Source organism: Harpia harpyja, chromosome Z, assembly GCF_026419915.1.
Source record: "Harpia harpyja isolate bHarHar1 chromosome Z, bHarHar1 primary haplotype, whole genome shotgun sequence".
Taxonomy (NCBI): Eukaryota; Metazoa; Chordata; class Aves; order Accipitriformes; family Accipitridae; genus Harpia; species Harpia harpyja.
The window spans coordinates 9,226,338-9,251,201 of NC_068969.1; the positions used below are offsets into that span (position 1 = coordinate 9,226,338).

Below are 24,864 nucleotides of genomic sequence, written 5' to 3' on the forward strand. Positions count from 1 at the left end.
ATTTATTAATTTTGGGGTAAGCTGTGTGAAATCTGTCAGTCTGAGTTCACAGTATCCCTGAGCTTCATTTTCTTTGGATTTGAAAATAAACCTTAAACCTCAAGGATGAAATGCCACCCTGGCTCATTTCATTACTTCAAGCAGATAATAAACCAGCCCAGAATTAGCATTCCCCCTCATAGCCGTGCCGCTTTCCTTAGGTAGCTGTCTTCTGTGAAGAGAGGCTTGTGAGCAGTGGTCTCTTCCATCTCTGTAGCTCTTTTCTGGCTTATATTAGCCCTTTTACACCCAGGAAGGATCTACAGATCTTTGCATGAGCTCTTTAGCTAGTTCCTGATAATTCCATGAACGCGACTACAGAAGATGTACTTGGGGTATTAATCTTCCTACATTTTAATGAGCAAGGCATACTATTCCTAAACCTTCCCCCTCCACAGTGCACTTTCTCTGCTACCTGTAGGAGCAGCTTGTTTGATTTTGTTCTGTTTTCCTCTCTCCGCGGTCAGGCTGTAGAGACAGTAAGCTTTGTGATTTTTCTCTCAGACTAAAGGACAGAATTAATTGGCTTTGAAGTTCCCAAACCTGTATTTCTGAGTAAGAGATTTATAATGAGTGACTGTGAAAGGGAGCCTCCATGGAAGGCAAATCGCTCTAAAACCGGAGCAGTGCTGGCTGGGTCACAGATGCCTGCTCTGAAGTCTTCTGTTAGTACCTGATGTGAAACTGAAATTGGAATGATTTCCATGTCTCTCAAGGAACTGGCTCCTCTCAATGCTGTTAAAGCATCTGTGCAGATGATTATTTTATCCTGGTAGCTCACAGAAAATACTCTGAAATCTTTAAGTATTTATTTACTTATTACCTCCTTAGGGAACCAAAATGAATGAAGTAAACAACTCCAACACCACCGAATTCTCCAGAAAGACTTGGCAGCAGTCTGTATACTCAGACAACTGCGAGCTGTCTCCCTTGTGTCCGGGAGCTGCACAACCCTGGAGATACAGAGCTGTCTGTTAACAAGTCAGGCAAATTCCTTTGCTGTAACGCTACAAAAGTTTTGGAGCTTTTAAAAAATAAAAGATCCACAATCATTTTTGAGAAAGTGATTTTATGTTTGGCCTTCTTGAGTGGACTTTTCATGAGTAGGCAATGTGAACGATGGGAAGGAGTTTTTATTCTGGAAACTTGACAGAAACAGTCTGAATTTTCAGGTAGGAAAACTCATTCTTTTGAACACAGAGCTAGTGGGGTGTTTTGTCTGGTGTTCCCAAACTTCTAAATCCTGATTTGGACAGAGGATGAATTCGAACTTCTTGAATGAACATGTATTGTAGCTGATACTGAGCACTTCTAAACTTCTGGGATGGAGAGATCTGGGTTCTGCCAGATACCATCGCAGAGATCCCTGAGTGAATTCCACGCTCGGGACCCTGGAAAAATAGCTTTCAGATTGCCATTTGATATTTGCAAATAGATATGAATGAATATGCAATTCCAGTGTGAAAAGCATCATTAATTGTTTCATTTCTGTGGTGCAGTGGAGCTCTGCACAATAAAAGCCTGCAGGAGGTAGGTTTACCTTTCACAAGAGTAGAATGAACCCTAACAGGAATGCATGGCAAATAGCCTCAAATTTTCCTTTTATCCACTCCAAGTACCAAGCATGTTGCTTTGTCCTTGCTTTCTCCACTGTATGCAATGTGCATGTGTGGGTTAAGAAAAGCATACGAATGACTGAAAAGTAACAGCTAAAAAGCAACACCAACTCAAGTAACATTACTAAAATTAAAAAGAAACTGTTGCATATGTATCATCTTTTGGGAAGAGGAAAAGGGCGTATTTGTGACAAGTGGGAGGCTAGTGTGCCTCTGGAACTTAATATGACGACATTCTTGTATTGTGTCAGAGGTAGTATAATATCCTAATTCAGGTTTGAAATGTACAATTCGAGCCTATTCATATTTGAAATCAAGCTATTTTGCTACCTATTAATATCTTTTGTAGTTTTTTTTAAACACAAATTGGTCAGTATACGTAAATTTCTCATTTTTGCAATTGTTCAAAAATCTGTGCTGTAATAATATTAATATATGGCTTGAAAACACAAGGCTCGTCTGCATTTGAATTTTTAGAGAAAAGCCTTTTAAAATATTTGCGTACAATAATGTGCAAAGACAAAATAGACTGAATAAAGTATGCTTTCTGGATGCAAAATGTGATGTGATGAGAGTGTAATGTTTCATATTATATCATAAAGGTGATAGTTGTTAGGTGCAGGTTGGTTGGAAATGTTTCTAATATTTGCTTTCTCTTTAATGTGAAAGAATTTCACAATTTGTAATGGTTTAGGCAATATTAATTGAGGTGGAAGAAATCTGTAAAATCTGTTAAATGAGCTGAGAAGTGAATGAGTCCAAGCTACTTTGGGGATGTAAATAGTTAGACATCTCAGCAAAGCAAACCACATAATTTTTCAAGGTTTGATCTTTATACATAAGCAATATTTGAATATAACAATTGCCACGCAAAACTCAATAATTTAATACTTTAAGGTGGCTGAACAGATATTTTTGTGCAGCTTTACCAGTATACCTGCAGAAAACAATTAGCTGTCTTACAGTGCTAAGGTAACTTTTTTATCCTTTTAAAGGTTGAACCTGAAATAAAATACTATCCATTTTGAAGAAGTGATACTTCCAAATAAGTTTTAGCTCTCGATGTATTAAAACCAAAACAGAAAAAATGCCAAAACCTGAGGTTTATTCCTTAATTTCTGGGTCTGAGTGATACGATGCAAAAAGCGTGGCTTTGCACTGTGTGTTTCAGGGAAAGTGACTATGCTGCTACCAAGGTTATTAGAGAATTATGCATTTCACCTTTAAAGTGTTATCTGTCACTGCCGCTATGGCTTATCATTAGCATACCCTTAGATCCTTCCATAGCATCAGAAAAAAAGTAAACATAAAGCAAAATAGAGATGGGAGTTGTAAACAAAACAATATTGTTACTGTTTTGGCTCACTTAGTGTGGTAAATTTTTCTTTAGTTTTTCTGCAGTTTTTTAAAATGGAGATAGAATTATTTAAAAAACCATACAAACTTGTATCACAATGTAAATGATTTGGGAAACTAGCCCAAACAAGTAAAGTCTGCATAAATGGAAGTGTTATCTGTGAAACTGTTTCTAAGGATGGGACTGAAAATGTTCAAAATTATCATATTGGGACTTTCTATTGGGTTCTAACCTAGCTATCTTCCTCAAAATCATTCTTTTAAAATGATGTTGTTGCACATTGATTCACACTTAAAATCTACTTCCTTGTTCTGATAAAGTACCTGCCTGGTAAAATACTATGGGACAACAACTTTCTTACTTTGGAGGTCATCAGGCAGTAATCTGTATGATGCCTGCATGAACAGGGTAGGGTTGGAGTTGCAATTTCCCGTGACTGTGTTTTTTGCAGATGTTAAAAGTTAATATATACAACACATATATAAAGTATAATTAAGACATTATGCTATTCTTCCATGTACCTTATCAGATAGTTAAGTGTGATGGTGGTCAGTGGAACCTTTGTACCAAAATGTGATCTAAATTAATATGTCAATACCTGTGTTTATACATGGGAGTGTTGCATTACTGTACTTACTAGTACTGTACTATTATACTACTGTGTAAGGGCTTATCCTTTGTTGTTTTGCTGTTTGACTGTGTTAATGAAGAACTGAAATATTTTCCTAGATATATCAGTGGAGATTTCTGGGTTTCAGTGTCTGCTTTTGGAAATCCCTACTGAATGTGTGAAGAAGAAAGCAATATCACAACTTCAAAAAATTGAGGATTTAATTACCATTTACACGGTCTGTTACACGTTTGTGTAATAAAATTGGCCTTGCAAGTTTTATTGGTTTATGGCTTAGCCATCATTCATACTTCTTAAAGATTCATGGGAAACCTCTTACGTACATATTTTTATTTGAATATCACTTTCCAAATAGGCCAAACACCTATTGGAAAAAAAGAGGTTTAAATAACTTAAGAGAATCAGACTAAGCAGCATGTGCAAAAAAAATGCAAAACCCCCAAATCCCAAAGCAACAACAAAAAAACCCCAACCGAAAAAACAACCCCAAAACACCAGAAGAAATTCAGTGTTGAGGCTGCCAAGATAATGATACTGTTCTAGACCCGTAAGCCTAGCCTTTATATCTAAGAGTCCTAAAAAATATTTTTCTTTACTTCCTCGGTCAGCTGAAAACTGTCAAGGGAAGGATATTAAAGACATTAAGCCTGACCACCAGGACATGATTTTGAAAAGACTGTAAATGGCGCATTCTTTAGCAAGTGGTGTAATATGTGCACTGGGAACATGGCAGTCCCCATATGGAAGTCCTGCTGACAGTAGCAAAACACTTTTTAAGCAGTATGTACTGTCATACTGCTCCAAAGAGCTGTGAATTGTGTGATGTGGAAGTCTGGAAGCCTGTACCATATCCCTCTTCCATCTGTGCAGGATGGTTATGGTGCCAGACAGGTAGTAGGCTCTGCTGTGCTCTGCTACCCTTCATCTGCTTTCATAACTCCCACTAGTAAAAGCAGAATTATACTGCTGAAATTCAGTTAAATCAATGAAATTCCATATGGCATGAGGTTAGTCACTTGTTTTCGATACAGCTAGTCTTTAAAGGGGGTGAGCTATTAATTGTGAAGGTATTTAGTTTCTTAAAATCAGTAGTAGAGTTCTGTTTAAGTTCCCAGTTTTAATAGATTATGTGTGTTTAATACAATAATTAACAAGACCAACAGCAACAAAAAAATCCCCCCAAACTAAAAACCCCTCCAACATTTGTAGAAGATATATACATATTTAACATGCTGTTGTAATGTAACTGATTTTCAAAATACCATTTTAAGCTAAAGCTTCCAAATGCTATTCTCCAATATCAGATTAGTTTTCTGTAAAATGAGTAGATCATTTTTTTTTAAGCTTTGAAACTGGAATACAGCATATATCTCTATGCTTGAAAATTTTCCCCAAACTCAATCCAACCAAATAGCCCTATAAAGTGTTTGACTTCCTTTTCCCCTCTTGTTTTTGGTAATTCAGTGGCAAGATTACTCACACCTGGTGCTTTTGTTATTTCTCAGTATTCTGATTGCCTCTTGAAGCTCTTCACAATTTCATTCTTCTACAAATGGCTCAGCTGTCTGGAAAAAGGCTGATTGTTGTTTGCTTTTGTGAATTTCAGCATTGAGAAGCTCAGTAAAATACTCTTTTGATCTTTCTGTAATTGCATTTGTTTTAACAAAAATATGTCTGCATTTCTGTGTTCATTCTTTAACTTATTAATATGATTTCTTCACATATTGATACCCTTACAAATTAGTCTTGCTTTATTAGTACTATCTTAGCTCATCTTCTCTACTGTTCTGTGCAAGTTCTGGCTTTTACATTATCTTGTGAAAATAAAAATAATAACAATGTTAATTTCTTTTTTTCATGCTGCTGACTTACAAACTTTTAAAAGTTTCCTCAGGCCCTCTCTTGTCCTGTTTTGGCTCTTCCTTTGTCCGCTGTATTACTTAGATTTTTTTGGACCTCTCAGTGTATTTCATACGCATGGGATGGTTTGTTCATTTGCTATGAGTATTTTCTGAGACCTCTATGTACTCTTCTAAAGCCTCAAACCATTTTCCGATTATTCCCCAAGAATTTCTGTCCATGTTTTAGGTTGCCTGTAAGGGAGAATTCTACCTGTATTTTTTTGCATTCCCTGGAAGGAATCTGAAGGCTTATCCATTCTGTTAATTTCTTTATTACATTAAGTCCTTCACCTTGCTCTGTCAAGGTGGTAGCTGTGAGTTAGGCTGGTGACCTGAAGCTCTTTTCGTCCCAGATGATAACATTTTGGGATTTTTTTTTGGCAATGAAGATATTCTTAGCTGTGGTACTAATATAATTTCAGGGTACATCTCTATGTTCATGTGGACATCTTTAAGTATGATGAAACAATTCTAGGGAGAATGCAGTGTAACTCCTCATCATTCCTCTGCCATCAGCAAATGACTAGGAAATCCATAAACGAGGAAATCCATTTTGTCCTTTCCTTTTCTGATGCTGGCCCAGACTTTTGCTGTTACAGTTACTTTGCTCCAATAGCAAAATACCAATGTAGAATCATACAATCATTTAGGCTGGAAAAGACCCTTAGGATTATTGAGTCCAACTGTTAACTTAACACTATCTAGTCCACCACTAAACCATGTCCCAAAATGCCATGTCTACATGTCTTTTAAATATCTCCAGGGATGGCGACTCAACCATCCCTGATGTTTTTTTCCATCAGGTACATTACCAGATGTAAAGGTCTTTCTGTTGAAACCATGCCAGTGTAATGTATGATGGATTTTGGTTTTACCCCTTTTTATTTCAGCTATTAAAAAAAACCCCACTCAAAACCCCAAATGAAAATCATTGTTTCCAAGGTCAAGCACTGAAAATGCAGGAAATACCAGAGTTAGGGTTGGCAATATATTATTTGTATTATGATACAATTGTTAATTATTTAATCATTTTTCTTTAGGTCTTCAGACCTAATGCATAGAGCAGACCTACTCAAAGGTTAAATCAGTGTGTATGGAAAAGAAAATTGTTCATAAAAGAATTCATATGTGCATTCCTTCATCTTTTTATCTTTAAACAAATGAGTTTTCCTGTGTAATAGCGAACACTGTGTGCCAGGGCTATCAACTCATGGTGTCCTCCTGGAAAAAAACCCCTAGCTCTGATTTCTCTGATTTATGCTAAGAAACCTTGTATATAGCAATCCTAAAGGTAGGGTTTTTTTCAGGTTGGCTTCAGTCGAACCCTATGTTTTGTTCTTCAGTTTGTTTTCTGGGTATAAGTTGCTAAAATAACACAATAAAAATGTTTACTAGGACAGTATTAATTTGCATAAGAAAACAGGCTTTTTTTTGTTACAGACTATTGCCAAAAGGTGGCAGTCTTTGTCCCCAAAATTTGTGCTGTCTAGAAAATATTATGTACGACAACTATAACTTATTCCTAGCTATGCTAGATAGTAAAAATTACTTGTTAAGTAGACATAGAGGGGAAAACCCCTATATTTGAAACTTTAAGGGTGACATAGCTATAGTTTTATTTTGACAGCGGAATGTTAAATAACAAGGCTTGGAAGAGAGCAGTGATGGGGAAAGAGCACTTCATAAGTAGACTGCTAATGAGCAAGAACTACTTACGTTTCAGATTTGGTTAGTGCTTTAAGCGTTTCACATTTTGGAGATGTTATTAGGATCTGGCACACTAAATCAGTAAGTTGCTGTGTTCATCAAGCAACATGATGAAATGCAGAGAAATAATCCACTTGCATAAAAATTCATGGTACAGTAGTTGATTTTCCTTTCCAAGTGTCCAGGTAGATCCCAGCAGAGCTCAGCTGGTTTCCGTACAAATTAGTGTAAAAAAACTATCTGATGATAAATGATAGCCTTTGCTAAAGAACTGCAAAAAACCTGGCTATATATTTTGTATTTTAAATAGTAGTTCTTTTGAGTCTGGTTTTTTTTTTTTTTTTTTTTTATGATTGGAGAGGGTGTCAGGCAAAAGGATTTTATTCGTTTTAGACTCCAACCTTGCAATCATATTTAACTACCTCTATTCATATCTATACAGACACTTAAAAAGCTATGATGCTGTATTCAACCACTGACTAGAAAGTCACCAAAATCTTATATGAAACTGTTATTGTCTTTACGTTTATGGGTAAAACTTGCAGCATGTTTTTGGGGATTGTTCAGGACAGTGAAGTGATATATACAACTGTATATACACCACATTTGTGTAGTGATCACAGCTGATGGCACGTACCTGTATCACTTGCTGCCTCACCGAAGCCCCAGTCAGCTCTGTTGTACATCACCTAGTGGCACAGGGTCTGCATCAAAGCCTCCTCCTTCCAGAGCACTTGCAGCAGCCCTGCAGTGACTGTGGGTGGGCTTCAAATGCAAAAAGCTGTGTCTTTAACTGGTCAAGGAAGAGCAAAACTTGGAAAAATCCTCTGCACTCGGGTAACATTGTAGTGGAACCTCCTCACAGAGTAAAATGCTACAGATGTCTGTCTGCTCTCTGGGCAAGCAGGTTGTGCAGAGAGGATGGGCTTTTTGGTTGGGCTCTGTCAGACCTGGACTAAAGCAAGGGTTTCTTCCAGTTAGTTCACGAAATATCTGAGTGGTCTAGAAGGAAGGTTAGTAACATGCTGATATTTGTAATGACCTTATGGCATTGACTTAAAAGTGAGGATAACTAAGAAATTTTAGGAGAACTTACTAGTGTAATACTTTGAATTCAAAAGCGTGGTAGGCAAATTGCTCATAAAAAATGGAAGATTGTACAGAACCATGGAAAGAAGAGTGTAAACTGAGCTGTAATTTCTTTTATAAATATTTGTGTTTATTATATTTGCACTATCTCTGTATACTCTCTGTAATTACACTGAATCTTTCTCCTAAGGCATTGCAGTCAATTCTTATTTCAGATCATCTACCAATAGTTACAGCAGAGCACTGAGAAATTTTCTGATGTGAGAAGTCATTGCTCTGTCTTTATTTGTAATTTTTATTACTGTTTATTGGTACTTATATAATCGAGGTCTTATATAGTTTATATGGACTGTGTCATGTATCAGAAACAGAACAAATCCAGTTGGTGAGAACTCATTCTGAACCATTTTAGTGTTACACAGAAGTGTTCTTCATTTCAATTTGGTATTTATTTTTTCAAGGGTCTGTGATGAAAGCCTAATTACTGAGCATGTTTGACTCATCTTTGTATCCTGGTGCAGTAAAAACAATAATTATAATGTTTTTGTTGTAGAAAATATATTTCATTTAATCTTCATTTCAATAGTATTACATTTTTTTTCATGACAGATACTGCAAATCACTTTATTCAGTTTATTACTCTGGAATGGGTTGTAACTGCTAAAAGGGCGTGAAAGACACTATTTAAAAGCCAAATCTAATACATAAGTCTTTAAGAGAGATTGCCCACCAGATTGAATAACCTACGGATGAGAAATTTCACAATCTAACGTTGCACGAATACACCAGGTCTATCATCAACCCCTTTCACTGGCATCACTGGGGTTACACAAAGGTAACGTCTAAGGCTGGCCATATGTGTTTGCTTAAGGCAGTCGCCTGCTATCACCCCACCAACCATGAGCTGGAGGAACTGTCCCCCATTCTCATACCTGGCCCTGGCCATGCTATTGCCAGTGCCGGGTATAGATTTATTGGAGTGTACAAAGTCAAGGTGTTCACAGAGGCTTCAGCCTGCAAAGCGTAGGCAGCTTCACAGAATAAGCATTTAACAAAAGGGAAATCTACCTCCATATGGAACCAGAGAGCTAGCTTAGATCTTTTCTTTCTCCTTTGTGCGTCTCATTTTTGTGATTCTCCTACACTAGTGTGTGGGTTTTTGATTGGAAAAATAGGGAAGGTAAGGAGCATCAGTAGTTACAGGCCTTCAGGGCTTCATGGTTTGTTAGGAAAAAAGTTTTGCACATTTCTCAGGATCAGAGTTGACTGGGAGTTAAAACTGCTTGTACCAACGTTAATGACCTCGGTGGTTTTGTTCTTGTTAGGACTTTTAAGGTTGGAGCACGCTTGCTGGTTGTAGGTGAACGTATGGCTGAAGAGCCTGTGGTGGTGCCTGAGGGAGCCGTTCAGCTAATACAGGAAGCCTTGCCAGCAGCATGGGGTGGTTTGCTATTCTCCTATAATCCAAAATAAGTGGGAAACTATTGTTATAATTTACGCACTGCCTCTGCAAACATAAGGTATTAGTTTTTGTCGGCACGGTTGCAGTCTTTGGTTGTCACTTTTTGAACTTGCAGGTGTTATTTAGCTATGTGAAGACTGATATTGCTCCCCAAGTGCATTTTAGAAGTACTTTGAGAGTCAAGAGGAAAAATTATTATGAAAATTGGGAGTATTCTATGAAATGAGTTCCCTAGGTCATAGAAAAATCTAGAGGTGTGTCAAACTTAATGGAAGTGAGGTGCTGTGTTGCATATTTTACTCCGTTTTCCAAATAAACCTACATACGATAATTAAATGCTGAACATTTCAGCTGATAAAAACTAATTAAGAGGTGAAAGTATAGCAATCTTTTAGTTGCTAGGAGAATACAAGTTACAAGACTTTTCTTAATAAAACCCAAAATACCCACAGGATTTGAACTCATTACCTTTACAAAGTAAAGCAGATAAGGTTTTGACTATCCAATGCAGTCTTTCCTTTGGGTTTGGGAATTTGCAAATGTTCCTTTAATTACAAGGGCAGTTTAATATTGTTCTTGAGATAGAGCAAAAAATACTGATTATTATTACAAAAAGATTTATTTAAAAAAAATAATAAACGAATAGCTGGGATGGAGTCTGTAGCTATATATAGGCTGCTAAGCCTATATATAAGCATGACTTTGGAAAAGTGATGCCCCTATATTATTCTGTGACTTCAGCATTAATTCATAGTGTATGAGAAAATCCTTCTAGGTACATGGAACCAATGTCTAGTTACTAAGTGTGGGCATAAGATCCCAGGATTAATCAGCCAGATAAATGTGTGACCAGAGAGTTTCAATGTTGGCTTTTTTTCTTACTGGACCTGCCACAATATACAAAATTATGAAAAGACTAAATTATCACTTAGTCTGAAAGTTGCTTTTGTAATTAATTCCAGCACCTTCAACAGCAATCAAGTCTTCAGAATGATGAAGTATGGTCCAGGAGACCAAAAAAGCTTGGAATTTTATCTTTGAACTTCAGCTGATTCCAACAAAGAAACAAGGGGAAAATGCATTGATTTACCCCTTTTAAAGTAATACTGATGTTCTTTTCATTAAGACTCTATAGCACTCCTATGCTTGGGAACCAACTCTTGAAATTGGCAGGGATGTGGCCTTGACACAAGGTTTTCTTTGAAAATCTGTTCCAGCTGGATCAAGTTGTTATCATTTGGAAACTCTGCACATAGAGGCACATGGCCATTAGAAATGTATCAGAGCAAAACTGTCTGTAAGTGAAATCTTTGAAAATTCTTTGCACTGTGATTTTTTTCAGTACATGGTTGAACAAGACTTTCCTGCAATTGCGCCATTAGTTTCTTAGGGCTTGAGCCAGCAGCAGGCAGGGGAAACAAAGTCTTCTCTCCTGAGGCACTGTCAGTGCATCCACATGCCTTCTAGACCCAGGAGAGAGATTAAGGAGGCTTAAGGAGAGAGATTTCTTGTCTCATCTCTCTCTGTATTCATGTTAGGGCACTGGAAAATGGAGGGTCAGTGGCTAAGGGAGTCTGTTGATGGTTTTAGGAGAGGCTGAGGAAGGTACTAGCACAAGGAGAACAGAGAATGGAGAATAATGAGATGATTTAAGGAGACAAAGGGAACAGGATTGGACTGTACTGGGATTTATAAATATAAATGGTACAAGATATTCTAGATGCGCTCAATGAGATTGTACAGGGAATAGGGAAAATTGGAAATATAAGTTGGCAGAGTGAGGAATGAGGAGGTATTGGTAGGGGCCTGGAAGAGGCTGCTCATGAACATGCTTGGCGGTGTGGACGCCAAGGCTAATATGAAGAAGAAGGAAGAATAATTAGTAGGTGCTAGAGAAGAGGTGGAGAATACTATGAAAAACCTTAGCACTGGAGTTTGGAACAGGCAATGTGAGCTTAATGAGCTCAGGATGTGGAGAGGGGGGTAAGAAAGAAATAGGAGTAGCTCTAGGGCTGTGGCCAGATAGGAAAGGAACAGGAGTAAGCCATGGTTATGTTTGAAGGCAGAACTGGGTACAGTGCAGCACTGAAGTGGGCTAAAGAAACTGTGCCTATATAACCTGAGCTGCAACACTGGATTTCTAAGTCTCAGGTGAACGCTTGCAAAATCCATTACTGATACATATAGAAATGGATGCCAACTGCTGTCACTCTGTTAGTGAGGACTGCAGAGGTCTTAAATGTTATTTTTCAGTGTTCTAACCAAGCAAAACTATATGGACAAAATGATACTTTAATACTGGGGATTGAAGTTAGAGGCAACTTCATTCTGGTATTTCCTAGCTTAGGTTGGCTTTGCATCCATAATAAAGTTTAAACTTTTTAGTGTAATGCTTTTGTTATAAAATCTAGAAATATAACAATGCTAATACTGATTTGTTTAAATTCTCAGGACAGTTATTGCGAGAGATGGAATATTTGCTACAGTATCTTCCCTGTATCCCCGTTTTAAACTGGCTCCAGGTATTGAAGAGATACCACCCCTTTATTTCATGAAGTACTTCTTTCCTCACGTGGTTGCAGTAATACTCTACTTGCTTCAATATCTAGCTTAGAGAATTCCACTTACAATAGGGAGCTGGGAATGTTTTAGTAGAAAACTCAGAGTTTGATTTTCCTTTTCTTTTTTAAAAAATTTCTGTTTAATTTAGTCTATCAGCAACTGAAATCCTGACCCTGTGGGAAGTAAAAAACAATGGTCCAACTGACTTCACTTGAGAGAGAGTAATACCTACTGTTTTCATGGCTTCGTTTGAAAGCAAAGACAAGGCTCAGTGTTTTGTGATTGAGTGCTGGGCTAGGCAATGGAAATAAGTCCCTGCAAACTCTGGAACTGACCTTTGTTTTGAGTAATAAATCTTGAAGGGTTTTTGCTGTTGTTGTGTGATAGTAATCTGGTTGGAAACTGGAAGAAGGACAGTATATCATAGCTGATTTTGTTGAACTAGACCACAAATTGCAAGCTGAATTTGAATTAACTTGAGGGACTGAGCCTTAGTGCAGAGGTGAGGAAAAAGCTCAGGGAACAAAGCAAAGACAATTGGTTTCACTTGGTGCTTCTAAATGTAAACAGAACCAGAAACACCTTGACTAGTCCCAGGGCTGCTGTCAGGACGTGTTGCCTCAAGACTCCTTTCCTCTATTGAGTGAGCATGGCAATATTTCCACTTCTCTTTACCTCATTTATGTTGCACATATGGTGTGGGATTCATCTCCCTTAACTTCTCATTCATATAAAGTTAAACATCGAATGAAGAAAAGACTGAAGGAAAAGCTCCAAAGTTCTTCCCATATCTTATGAGCTATTTTAGAATGGGACAAGCAGCACCTTTGGAGTTTTCTGTCTCTACATACAAAGGATGTTTAGTTAACTTGTGTAGAGAGATGATTAACTTTGAAATAATTGAAGTTAGGTGAGAGAAATCCTACCAATGGAGAAATTTGCATTAAATGAACTTGCATGAAAACAGCTACCCCAAATCTTTGTTCAGCAATATCTGCCAAACGTCCAGCAATGGTGTTGAGAGCTGTCAGAGCTGAGGGCAAACTGTTTTTGCTCAGACATTGTGTAAGTCCTCACTGTACTCAAATGCTGAAAGACAGTCTGGCATTATCCAAACAGGATAGTGATTGTGACAGGTAAAGAGTGTGACCTGTGGTAGCTTAAATGTGTGAAAAAGATTAATAAATCAGATGTTTTAATCTAGTGATTTCAGTACAGGGACAGGACTAAGGATCATAATGGTACTTACAGATTAGTCGAGTAAATATATATAAATGCATGTATACACAGGTGGATATTTAGACGCATACGCAGGCCAGCTTCCCTTGATTTTGGAAGGTGTTTCACAAAGTAACATTGTAAATATGTTTTTAAATTCGTGAGGAAGAGAGCAGTACCACTTTTGAATTATTAATTGAAAGCAAAACTTTACAGATTGTGTTGCCACGTTGCAAGTGGAATTAAAAAGATACATAAAGGTATTTACAGAGAATTACCCAACCTTGGATGAATACATGATTGGTGTGAAATACTGAAGAACATTCCCCTTGGCCCTGAGTTAGGAGAGGTGACTGAAGGAGCTGGTGGCTGCTGTACCCCAGGCAGGCAAATCACATTTTAAATAGCTCTGAAACAGCTGTAAGTTGTGTCTGCAGCTGAACTGATTCTTTGATGTCTGGGACATATGGAATGAAAAGTATGGAATAAAACCTTATTTAGCACATCATTCTTTCTGCTCTGTGGTAGACATAATAACATGGTAGGAGCGGATTTGATAATCTGCATATTTTGTATCTGATGTATTGGCTTTGTGCAGCCTTTTGAGCACAGCAGAACTCAGTAAAAGACAAATGTGTTACCTTCTTCAACTGCAGTCTTCCTTCTATGCCACGGTAATCTCTAGGTTCCATAACTAAATATAGTGTTGACCTAGTTAAGTTAGAAATGCATCTAATTACTCAAGGATTGTTTTAGCCACTGTTATGCAATGTGCGAGTTTCATGTGCTTTAATCCACTTAGTTTCATTTCTGTTTGTCCAGCTCTTTGCTGAGCTGAACTCTATATGTTGCTTCAAAAAACCAGCTAGCACTCTAACAGTGATCAACCTGAAAATCTGCCAGTCTCAAATGAATATGTGGATAACTGAAGTTATTTATAATAATTGCATATGCTAAGCTTTTAATTTATTTTTATCTTTTAATTTCTGCTTTGATTGTGCTTTGATGCAGCACTTACTGTGACTGAGCATCGTCTAGTTGAGTTGTTGTAGTAGAATTTGATAGTCATAGAGCAGTCTGTCTTTTTTTATGGCATTGGTTGCAAGGTTGAGATCTGTCTTAAGCTACAAGCACTAGAAACTCTAGTATCAGGGTAACAGGAGCTAAATAATTTTCAGCACATCTTAGCCACAGCAACAGCAATTTTAGTGGTAGAATTTCCTAGAAAATACCTCATCACTGAGGAGAACAGAGTGGGAAATAAAATATGCTGCTGGGCTTTCTGAAAAGAAGAAACTGTTTCCCCCCCCCGCAATGTCAAGGATTAAAGCAGACAAATTGCAAGTCTGTTGTCATTGGCCTGTCTAAAAATGCATGTGTTTCTGATGGTAGCAAATATTCCTCCAAGGTCAGCATCAGTCTCTGATACCTATAATACTTTTCCATTGGTTACGGCAAACGTGCAAAGCTATTTGCAATAAAATAGTGAGACCAAGAGGCCTGCTTGCACACTGGTACATTCATTGCTGTGTTACATGATACTGTTTTCGAGCACAGGAAATAATAGCGATACTGATGAACAACATCAAATATTCTCTGTTGGCTTCTTTACCTTCTCCAGTAAATGAACTGTGAAAGAAGCAAACCCCAGAACTCTGATGGAAGTAAGGAGGACTTGCGGCAGAATTACCATCCATGCCAGAATATTACCTAAGCTCACTTAATGCTAATAAATCTTGTTCTTTCCCAAAACAGCCCAAGCTTTTCAGAAGTTTTCAAAGCACCTGCAGCCTTACAGGTTTCCTGGAAAGGAAATCCCTTTTTCACTTCTGAAATGAACCCCAGAATGGGGAAGTCATAGGAAGGTACCTGGGTAATGTTTTTAAACTTTGGTAGTCTGTTACTGAGTGCTCCCACATGCACAGCATAGGCTTCTCACGAAGAAGCCAGTGAAGAAAATTGCTCTGATGATTGAAACACAAGTTCTGGTTTCTCTCCCAGGAATATACTCAACTGCTGAACTATGGTTTAAATAGTTGTCTGGCTGCACTTTAGGAAATATTTTTGGCGTGGCCACAATTCAATTACTATAAATTTTGATTGGAAATTAGATGTTCAAATCAATAGTAAGGTTATTAAAATTGCACTGAGTATTTCATGTGAAGAAGGGTAACTATTGATAGTTACAAGTATTTTCCGTTTACAGAATACTGCTGGTGTTTGCTTGGTAATGTACCAGAAAACTTGCTAAAATATGAAAGAAATAAGCTCTTAAAAACAGGAATTAGCTTTCCTTTGTTTTGCCTACCTGCTGTCTTTATTAACAAAGTTTGTTTACATTTGATTAAGATAGCAATCCTTGTTACAATTCCATATGTAGGAGTCTGGAGACAGGCTTTTAAAGTTACACAAATTCCCGGGTTTTTTTCCTATACATTGTTTTTGGTTTTTTGGTGTTTTGGGTTTTTTTAAGACAAACCTCAGTCCAGTATATTCATAGTTTTTTCTTGGGTTCAGACTTTTTTGTTATTTTTAATAAGGATGTTTTTTAATTATCTTTTACTTCCAAAACACGTCTCAAATCAACCTTGAAGTTATATACAGGATTTGTATAGGAGGTGAACCTCAAACGGGTCTGATGCCATGGGAAAATGATGAGAAAGTGTGTTAGGGTTCAGGGCTATTTTTTGCTGTTGGCTAAATGCATTTAGATGCTAGGATATAAGAGCCTTCTACAGGTTTATCTACACTTTTTTAAATTACTATGATATCCCAGTGGTCAGAGCAGGGTCAGAATTGGTGTCCCCTGTCAGGCGTACTCTGGATGAAATTCTTATAGACTTAAAATGATAATACTGCATTGTTCAGGATAATACGGAGGTAACAGCTCAAACTGGCAAGATTCACATAAAGTACTGAAAGAAACATTAAGGTGTAGTCTAGTGAGTTTGGAAAGAATATGTTAGTAGAAGGGCTGCTGAGAAGTTCACATTTTTTAACTGACAACTGAAGCTGTGCTTCTTAGTTATTTTTATAGCAGTGAGGCATGAGCTTGGGACTGAGTAAAGAAGGAGCATCTACAATTGAGAGGGTAGATCTTTCATTTTCTGTTTAAGTACAGCACAATATAGCACTTTGGTATTTTGAAATGAAATTTTATCATGTTGATATTATGGAATGTAAACTATTAATGTTATGGACCGAACACCTAGTTGATGCTAATTATAATTAAGGTAGAGCAGTCTTCTATCCTTTTCTGAAATTTATAGCAGTTTGGCTTGGAGAAGGGCAACTTCTAGCAGCATTTCTGGTTTTATGTGTAGTCGTTGGTTTATCTTAGAAAAATAGAAAGGAAACAATGAAATATAAATGTGCTGCTTCAAGATTTGATAGCTGAAAAGAGAGAAGGACATCAGTCAGCATTTATGGATAAAGGTTAGTGACCCTCTGCAGTTCAGGAGTTCAGAAACTGTTTCAAACTTTATGCCTGTGAATTTATTTAATCTAACTTCAAAATGGGATTCTAATGAAGAATCATCATTGAAAAGTAAACTGAAACCCTTACAAGGCACATGGATAGAGAAAAGATCTTCTCAGAAGCTAAAATGGGTACCCTATGCTCTGGATATTTGCATGATGCTTTTCCTTGAAATTGTTATTTTCTTCTTCATTTATTTTCACCTTTCTGCCCATCTGTTCCATTTTCCCTTCACTTGCTGTTGGATTCTTTTTCTCCCTTATCCATTCTGTTTCATTCACCTTTCCTTTGCTATCTCTATAACAACCTAGCTTGAATGAGAATTTATCTGGGAATATCAGTTCACTGAAATTAAAATATCATTTGTCAAGAAAATTACCCTATTCAGAGATAGCTCAGTGATTTATCTTTTTTTAAATGTTATTGAGAGGAAACAAACATTTCTTCTTCTTCTTCTTCTTCTTTCAGCCTTCTCTACATTAACTGTGATACTATTACTACTAAAAATACCGAACATGGACGTTGTGTTTTGGTGACCATTTTGGGTTTTTTTGGGGTGTGATATTTGTTCATGCCCTGTTTTTATCCATGCTGCATTGTGATATGCTGGATAAGTCAGTTAATCTTTCTCATATTTACACATATTGGGAAAGTTATAAGGATTAGTTCCTTAATTGGGGGAACCTCAGTTGAACCGTGCCATAGAATGGGAGAATTGTTCTTTATCTAAAGATTATATGCTGCCCTTGACTTGTCTGTGCATGCACAGGCAAACACCTTTCCACATATAGAGCTAAATACTCCTAAAATATAGATCGTTAAGTGGGTGTAACTCTAATGACGCTCACTCAGTGTTCATAATTCATTCCATGTAAATGCATATAGATAACTCACAATTCCCTTCAGGATAACCACAGCTTGGTAAGCATTTACTTGCTACAGCAATGATTTTAGAGCATGTTTACTCAAATGAAAATATATTGGCATTTGCATTAAGAGTGTCTATAAACTATTAAGTTAAAATTGCTAATCATGCTGATGTTGAGGATCATTGCTAGATAACTGTTCAGTCATTAAAATATTTTTAAAAGGGATTTTTGTCCTCAATATAAAAATGTTGCAGTATTACATGTGGGTTTTCTATTTTTGCCCCCAGAGTTTTAAGGAATTTCTTCCATCGTGCTTCATCCCTTTGAGGACTTCTTTAAAAGAAAAATAAAACACCCCCCCCCCCAACAAAAGACCACCAAAATATTTGTATACCATTTCTTCATTCTGATATCATCTGTGTATATCCACTAATATGTAAATTTCTGGATTTAGGCTTATTACTTGCTTACCTTTACTGTAGCTCTCCCAGATTCTCACTGTCTCCTTCAGAATGGTGTTGAGATATTTAAAGCAAATTGTGGTTAAGGACTATTACATAGAAAATGGAGCATATGCTTGTGTTGTCTACATTCAGTGTACCAAAATTTTAACATTCTTATGAGATTTGTGAGAGTGAAGCACGTAGTGTGCATGTGTATTTGTGTCTACGTCTTCAAGAAAAAATATGTCTCGGTAGATTGTTTGCTTTTTTGTTCTGTTTCCTGTAAAGAATGTTGCTGAAATGTATGTACTTTTTTTTTTTTTTTTTTGAAAGAACAAATGTAACAACTGAAATCTTAATGAATAAATCGATAGAGTACCAATCAGTACTTTTCATTTCTGAGCTGCCCTTCTTACCAGATGTTTCTACTATTACCCATGTTATGCTTCTCTAGCTATTTCTTACATGGGGGGATAAATCTTAGTTTAAATTTATTTCACTGAGGCAAAAATGTAATTGAAACACATTGGGATCAATACAAACTATATAAGAAGCCATGAATTATTTTTCTAGCCCACTAGGTACTAATATCTGCGTACTGGTATCTCATGAAATACTATAATAATTTTTCTTCCAGCGAGTAAGTAAATATTTCAGCACAGAAAGAAAAACATGTTTCTCTTTTTCCTCTATTAATTTCTGTATGAAGAATTTTTTTGACCCTTCTTTCACTTTTTTTCCTCTCAAACTCATCAGAGTCATGATCTTTTGTATTAGATGTGCACAGAGTAGTAATGCAACTGTGGTTTTAATATAAAGGAGTACACACCTGCAGAAATGTATTGAATTAGAGTAGTTATTTTACATAAAATGCCTTTTTCGTACTTGAAAAATGAGGGCTAGATTTATAAAATAGTTTCAGCAGACCACTAACATGCTAAAGATGGACTTCTGAGACTGTTCAAATGTTTAAGAGTCTGTTTCAGTTGCTGTGAGGCTTCCCCCTCAGAATAGTTAATTTGTGTTACTTCTCTTTTTAAATTCTAAATGTAAAAAACCTGTGGGTCAAATTAATGTCTGACAACCTTTCAGATTGCAAGGTCTGGTTTTACTACTGTTCATACAGTACGGGAGCAGTAGGAACAATTCCACAGAACTTCACTGTTTCATCTGAAATATTTTTCATGGCTTCCCCTTGTGTCTCTGCTGCGATGCATCGTTGGTTGTTGGGTTCTTTTACCCATGTATGTGTACGCGGGAAGGTGAGCTGTTACATTCTTCAGTTCAGTTCTGGTTTGATTTACCCGGTGGTGGAACCATTTCAGTTCAATTCCAGTTTAAGTCAAAAGGGTTTGCTAAGACCAGCTGCGTTTACATGGGACAAGATTTTTAAAGGTGGAAACAGTCAAGTGACAGGGCTGTATGCACAGCACAGGGCTCTGGGAAGGTGGACTTCATTTGCTCGCCCGTGCTCTTCCATATCAACCTACGCATCAATGGAGTTTCCAGTTTTTAATCAAATCTTTGAGATCTGTAACGCTGCACTAAAGAAAAAGGTATGAAAAACCTTCTCACTGGGGTCTGCAGGGAAGATGCAGAAGTCCAGCAGAGGACTGAGAGTTTAGCGAGGCTTGTGCTCACCCACGGGTAAGCCATGCGATGAGACAGAGATGTGAACGGGAAGGCTGTGACATGCTGCTGCTCTGCAGACCTCAGTGAACACAAATGCTCCCTGTAACCAACGTGGCTCTGCTTTAATCTGTCAGGTTTTGTTGAACCACTTATTCTGAATTGGCAACCAGAAATATTTTTCTAGTTCAGTTTCCATTATAGTTCAAATTGTATAGCAATCTATATGAGTTCCAATTCCATTTTTGATTTATATTTAAAGACATGATAAAAGTGCATACAGTTCTGAAAAGGGAAGCAAATGTGTGCATGGCTGTCCACTCTGTGTACCATTAATGAGAGCCTGTAGCTCATTTGCTTCATGATAGAAAATATTTGAAAATATATGTGTGCCTGTGTCTAATAGATCAAAGAAAATAGAAGTATTATAATGACTATTTAGTGACAGGTCATTCTTTGATTAATTTTGGGTTGTACATATATGAATGTTCAGGTAGATTAAATAAAAACTAGGAGTTACTTCCATAGTTAAAATATTCAGAACTGTAAAGAACCCTGAATAAAACCTTAGAAAGGATATAATGTCTTTTCACAAGAGAATGTCTGCAGCAAAGCCCTATATGAATTAAATTTTTCAAGTAGCTGTGTTTTAGTGCAACCCCCTTTTTTTTCCCTTCAGATGATAGTGGTAGGGAACAATAACTACTACAGGGAATTCTGGATATTATCAAGAGGAAAAAAATACTACTGAATTGCTGTCATTCAGTAAATATTACTTCTGTAATTGCAGAAAAATCTTGCTGTGATTATGCGCCATGTTAAGGTAGTATGTAAGACACTTCAAATCTGCTAAGTACAAAAACCTGGTCTCTGTTTTTCTAATATTTTGTATTTGATGTGTAATTTAGAAATTCCTTTTTATTTCAGTTGCTTGCAATCAAGTGCATTATTAGGAAATACCTCCTATTTTAATTTGAAGAAAGATTTGAAAAGGGCTCCTATGTGCAAAATGAGGTTCAGTGTGAAAGCAACTTTATTTTGTGTTCTTTCAAAAATCGCTATTGGAATGAGAGCTGCAGGGTGCTGAGCACTAGTGGAAAAAATTACCTTCTTTCCCTTTATTTATTAGTAGTTGAGCTGTTTTGAGAGTTTTATACCACCAATCATGGATGCTGAGGGTTTAAAAAACTTGGTCTTCTTTTTTTTAATCTGGATCATTTATTTCTATTCTATGAAGTATTATAGAAAATACCATGTTGTGACAATGAATTACACAATTCTCAAACAATCTCTGTTGTTATACTGGAAGGAACACTTGGATTTAAGGATGTTATCTGTTATTTCAAAAATACACCTTTTTTTTTTTTTCTTTTTTTCAGCGTCTTGTTGAAGCTGCAGAAGATGCTTACCTGAAACATGAGTTTGATGCTGACTTACAGGTAATTAATAATTATTTTCTTAAATATTTATCATCAGAGTATACTATAACAGTTTATACAATAGCTTGCATGAAGAACGGCTGTAGAAAGCCAAACATGTGAGTAATAAAGGATGCTGATTGCAGAAAATGGAATTAATGAAGGCTGGCTCAGTATTTTGACAGGTTACGCATTTAGTGTTTGCGTGTTGGGAGACCAAGCAGGTGGATTTTAGTCTTTTGGAGATTTCATTTAAATTCCCTGCATGTCTGCTTAGGTCAAGATTTTTAAACATAGTAATTAGCAGCATGTTTCATCGTTGCAGTGTACTGGCAAGGAATTGTTCTATAGAGAGTTGAATTTGCAGATGGGGTGGGACCCACAGGGATGGGATTAGTATGACCTTGATTTGTGCAAATGGTTTGTGTTTGGATCTGTGTCTAGAGCAGACACCATTTTTTCTCTTACCTAGAAGCCCTTAGAGCCATACCGTTATTGTCTCAAAATGTTGCCTTTAGGAATAACACGGGAGGGAGAAGCACTGTGGCAGCTCACAGTTAAAAATGTTTAAAAGAAAAACCTTTGCTTAAATAAGACACATAATTAAAAAACCAGGTTCATTTAGAGACCAGGTAATCTAACCTAAAATGGAAAGTTTAACAGAAAGTGTTACTCAGTGCTTAAATGAGTAAATACCTCCTTACCTGTAATGAATTCCTATATCCTTGGTTTCTTAAATGCCATGTTAAGTGGAGTTTCGTTTACTTTCTCTCTACCTAGATTTAATTTTAAAACTTTTTGTGAATATTTGCCATATGCCCATTTAAATTTTGAGCTGAAGCATTAAGGGAAACAGAGACTTTTTCTGTAGACTTTTTCCCATGCACGTATCTAAGAAGTACACAGATCTGTAAATTCTATTTTCAGTTTTTACCATGGTTACTTTCAGTAATCACAAACCATTTTATTTTAAAGAAAATATGACACAAATTACTGATTTCTGCACAAAGGAAAAAAATAGAGTGAGCTTTTCAGAGCTAAGGATAAGAAATTGAGTTTAGAAGGCTGTGATACCGAGATCTGTCAGCCCATGTTGGAGTAAGGATAAAATGAGTGCACTGAAAGTGATAATTCATATTATTGTTGTATTTAATGAATGCTTGGTTCTGTATTCGAATGCTTGGTTCTGTATTCAAATGCTTAGAGTTCTTTTACATTCCAGCTTTGCAGAGGTGTGCTGTATTTTATTTTTTTGAACTTTAAGCCTTGGAGAAATAGGAACTATTGTCTGAATAAATCAGAAACGCGCTTTATAGAAGATTGTTTTAGAGTTCTACAGTAAGTACTTCTTCACTGCAGGACAGTTCTCACTTTGAGTAAGTCCTTCATTTGCTGAGGCTTTGAAGATATTAACACTTTCAGGAAGCCGGTTAAAAGGCATTTGTGTCAGCAGCATTAACAGGACAATCAAATCTTTGTGTAGAGCTCTGTTTATTACTGTCACGGTCCATTAAAGCTAATCAATTGTTAATCTTGGTTTCAGCAACCCCTTTGCAACCCTTGCTGGGTGATTGTTGTTCTTTATCAAAAATCTCATAATACCATCTGCTCAATATAAAATAATGGCCAGAATGATTTGATAGTGTACATTCAAGGGGAGGAGGACAGAAGGCTTATATAATACACAGTGTATATAATTCTGCTATCAAAGAGGAATTTTTTGGCATTTGTATTGCCTTGGCTGACGTGTGGAAGACAGGATTAAATGCTTTGAATTAGTGGTATGTGGTACAGCACCAGTCTGCGCTCTTTGTGCTCAGATATTCTGGAAATTCAGAAGGCACATAAAGAAAGTGCTTTTGTGCTTTTTATTGGTCCAACATCACCTTCTATGTCTTGAGGACAGTATAGGTAATATTGTGTCAGTACATAAAAATGATATAAGGGAGAAATAAAATTATATTAATATTTTTATTGACTGTGAAAAACACCAACTTAAAGAAAATAATAACTGGAAGAGTTCGTCTTTTAGACTGCTGGTATTCTCTTCAGCAATGCTGAAACTATATTATTTGGTTAGGCTAGACCTGATCCCTTCTGGGCATTTTTCTTAGTAACATTATTAGTTTTGTCCTTAGCTATTCTATAGGTATTCTAATCAATATACTGTAATGCTGTATAATGGTCTGAGCACTTGACTATCTACCCCTGGACTGAAGCTATTGGCACCACCAACAAAAACCTTGTAGTTACAAACATAAATAAAATTCCCAGTGAATTGAAAGAAATAAATCAAAATGGGTGATATGATGTTTAACTCATCAGCATTATATATTGCATATTTGAGTAATGGCCAAACTAAGAATCGGTGAGAGCTGACGTGAAAGATTTACCCTGTGGTACTTGGGCTTTGGGAGATTCTTTTTTCTGTTGGGAATGTGAACCAAGAGCTGCAGTTTTAGCAAGTTATGAGAAAATAACTTTTTAAATGTTACTAATACTTGAACTTTTAACCCAATCCAAGGTTTTCTGACCTGGTGGGTATGGTTTCAAGTTACTCTGTGTTATTAAAGACCCTTTTCAAGCTGTTGCTAAGTGGAATTACTATCTTTAATCATGCCTAATGAAGTTTTTGGGGATATAAGATAAACTACCATTTGTGTTGCTACAGCAAGGTGCCTTGTCACAATATTTCCATAGGCTTGAAGAATCACTCATCTTGCTTTATATGGGACACTGTGCTTGCCCCTGTTTAAAATGAAGTAATTCTGCCTGATTTTGTGGCTTTAACATGATGAAAAAAACAACATAGGGGCCAACTGCCAAGCACAGACCCAGCAAGACTATTGGATGTTACAGGTTTTGAAGTGATTCTACAACCATCTTTTAGTTCTGTTGACTTAATTGTTTGCCAGAGAAAAATTTTTAGAGAAAGATAAAAAAGAGGGTAATATCTTCTGTTAGGAGGTGATCTATTAAAAAAGAAATTTCTAATCATTTGTAGTTATTGCTGTTAACTAAAATTTGGCCTCCTGATCATTTACTTCCTTTGTGCTTGGGTATGTGTTTCCTAAGATGTGAACTGCCTTGTTATGATTCACAGAAACACCATGATGCGGTTTGTGTTCAGACCCCTGGAAGAGGCTCTGAAGTGGAAAAGTCTTCCCTGGAGCTGTCACATACCTAAGAATTTGTTGCATATGCAGCTGAAAAAAACCACATAGGTTTAGAGGCTGTCTCCTCCCACCGCATTTCCTCAAACCACTAGAAACTGGACAGATTTCATTGTGTTAAAATACACCAATGTGAGATCCAGCTGCTCTTCTTAGGCAGTTACTAGCGAGGTGGTAAAGCACGCTTCAACTGCAGTCATGCGGTCTATATTGGCACCCAAGTCCTCTACAATATCCTGCTATTGATGTGATTGTATCTGAGCTCTTAGGAT

The 24,864-nt window shown here is 36.8% G+C and overlaps 1 protein-coding gene across 5 annotated transcripts in view; it reads left to right on the top strand.

Moving 5' to 3' along the window:
• The window catches only part of CACNA2D3 (calcium voltage-gated channel auxiliary subunit alpha2delta 3), a 478,462-nt gene that overhangs the window by 124,540 nt on the left and 329,058 nt on the right, over positions 1-24,864 (top strand). For all 5 annotated transcript variants that reach the window (XR_008233512.1, XR_008233513.1, XM_052777209.1 and 2 more), the window contains one exon: positions 21,381-21,440. Coding sequence is in view for 3 of the 5 variants with exons in the window: in XM_052777209.1 (XP_052633169.1) it covers positions 21,381-21,440 (60 nt within the window). In the remaining 2 variants the exon portion in view is untranslated. The remainder of the gene's footprint in view (positions 1-21,380; positions 21,441-24,864) is intronic.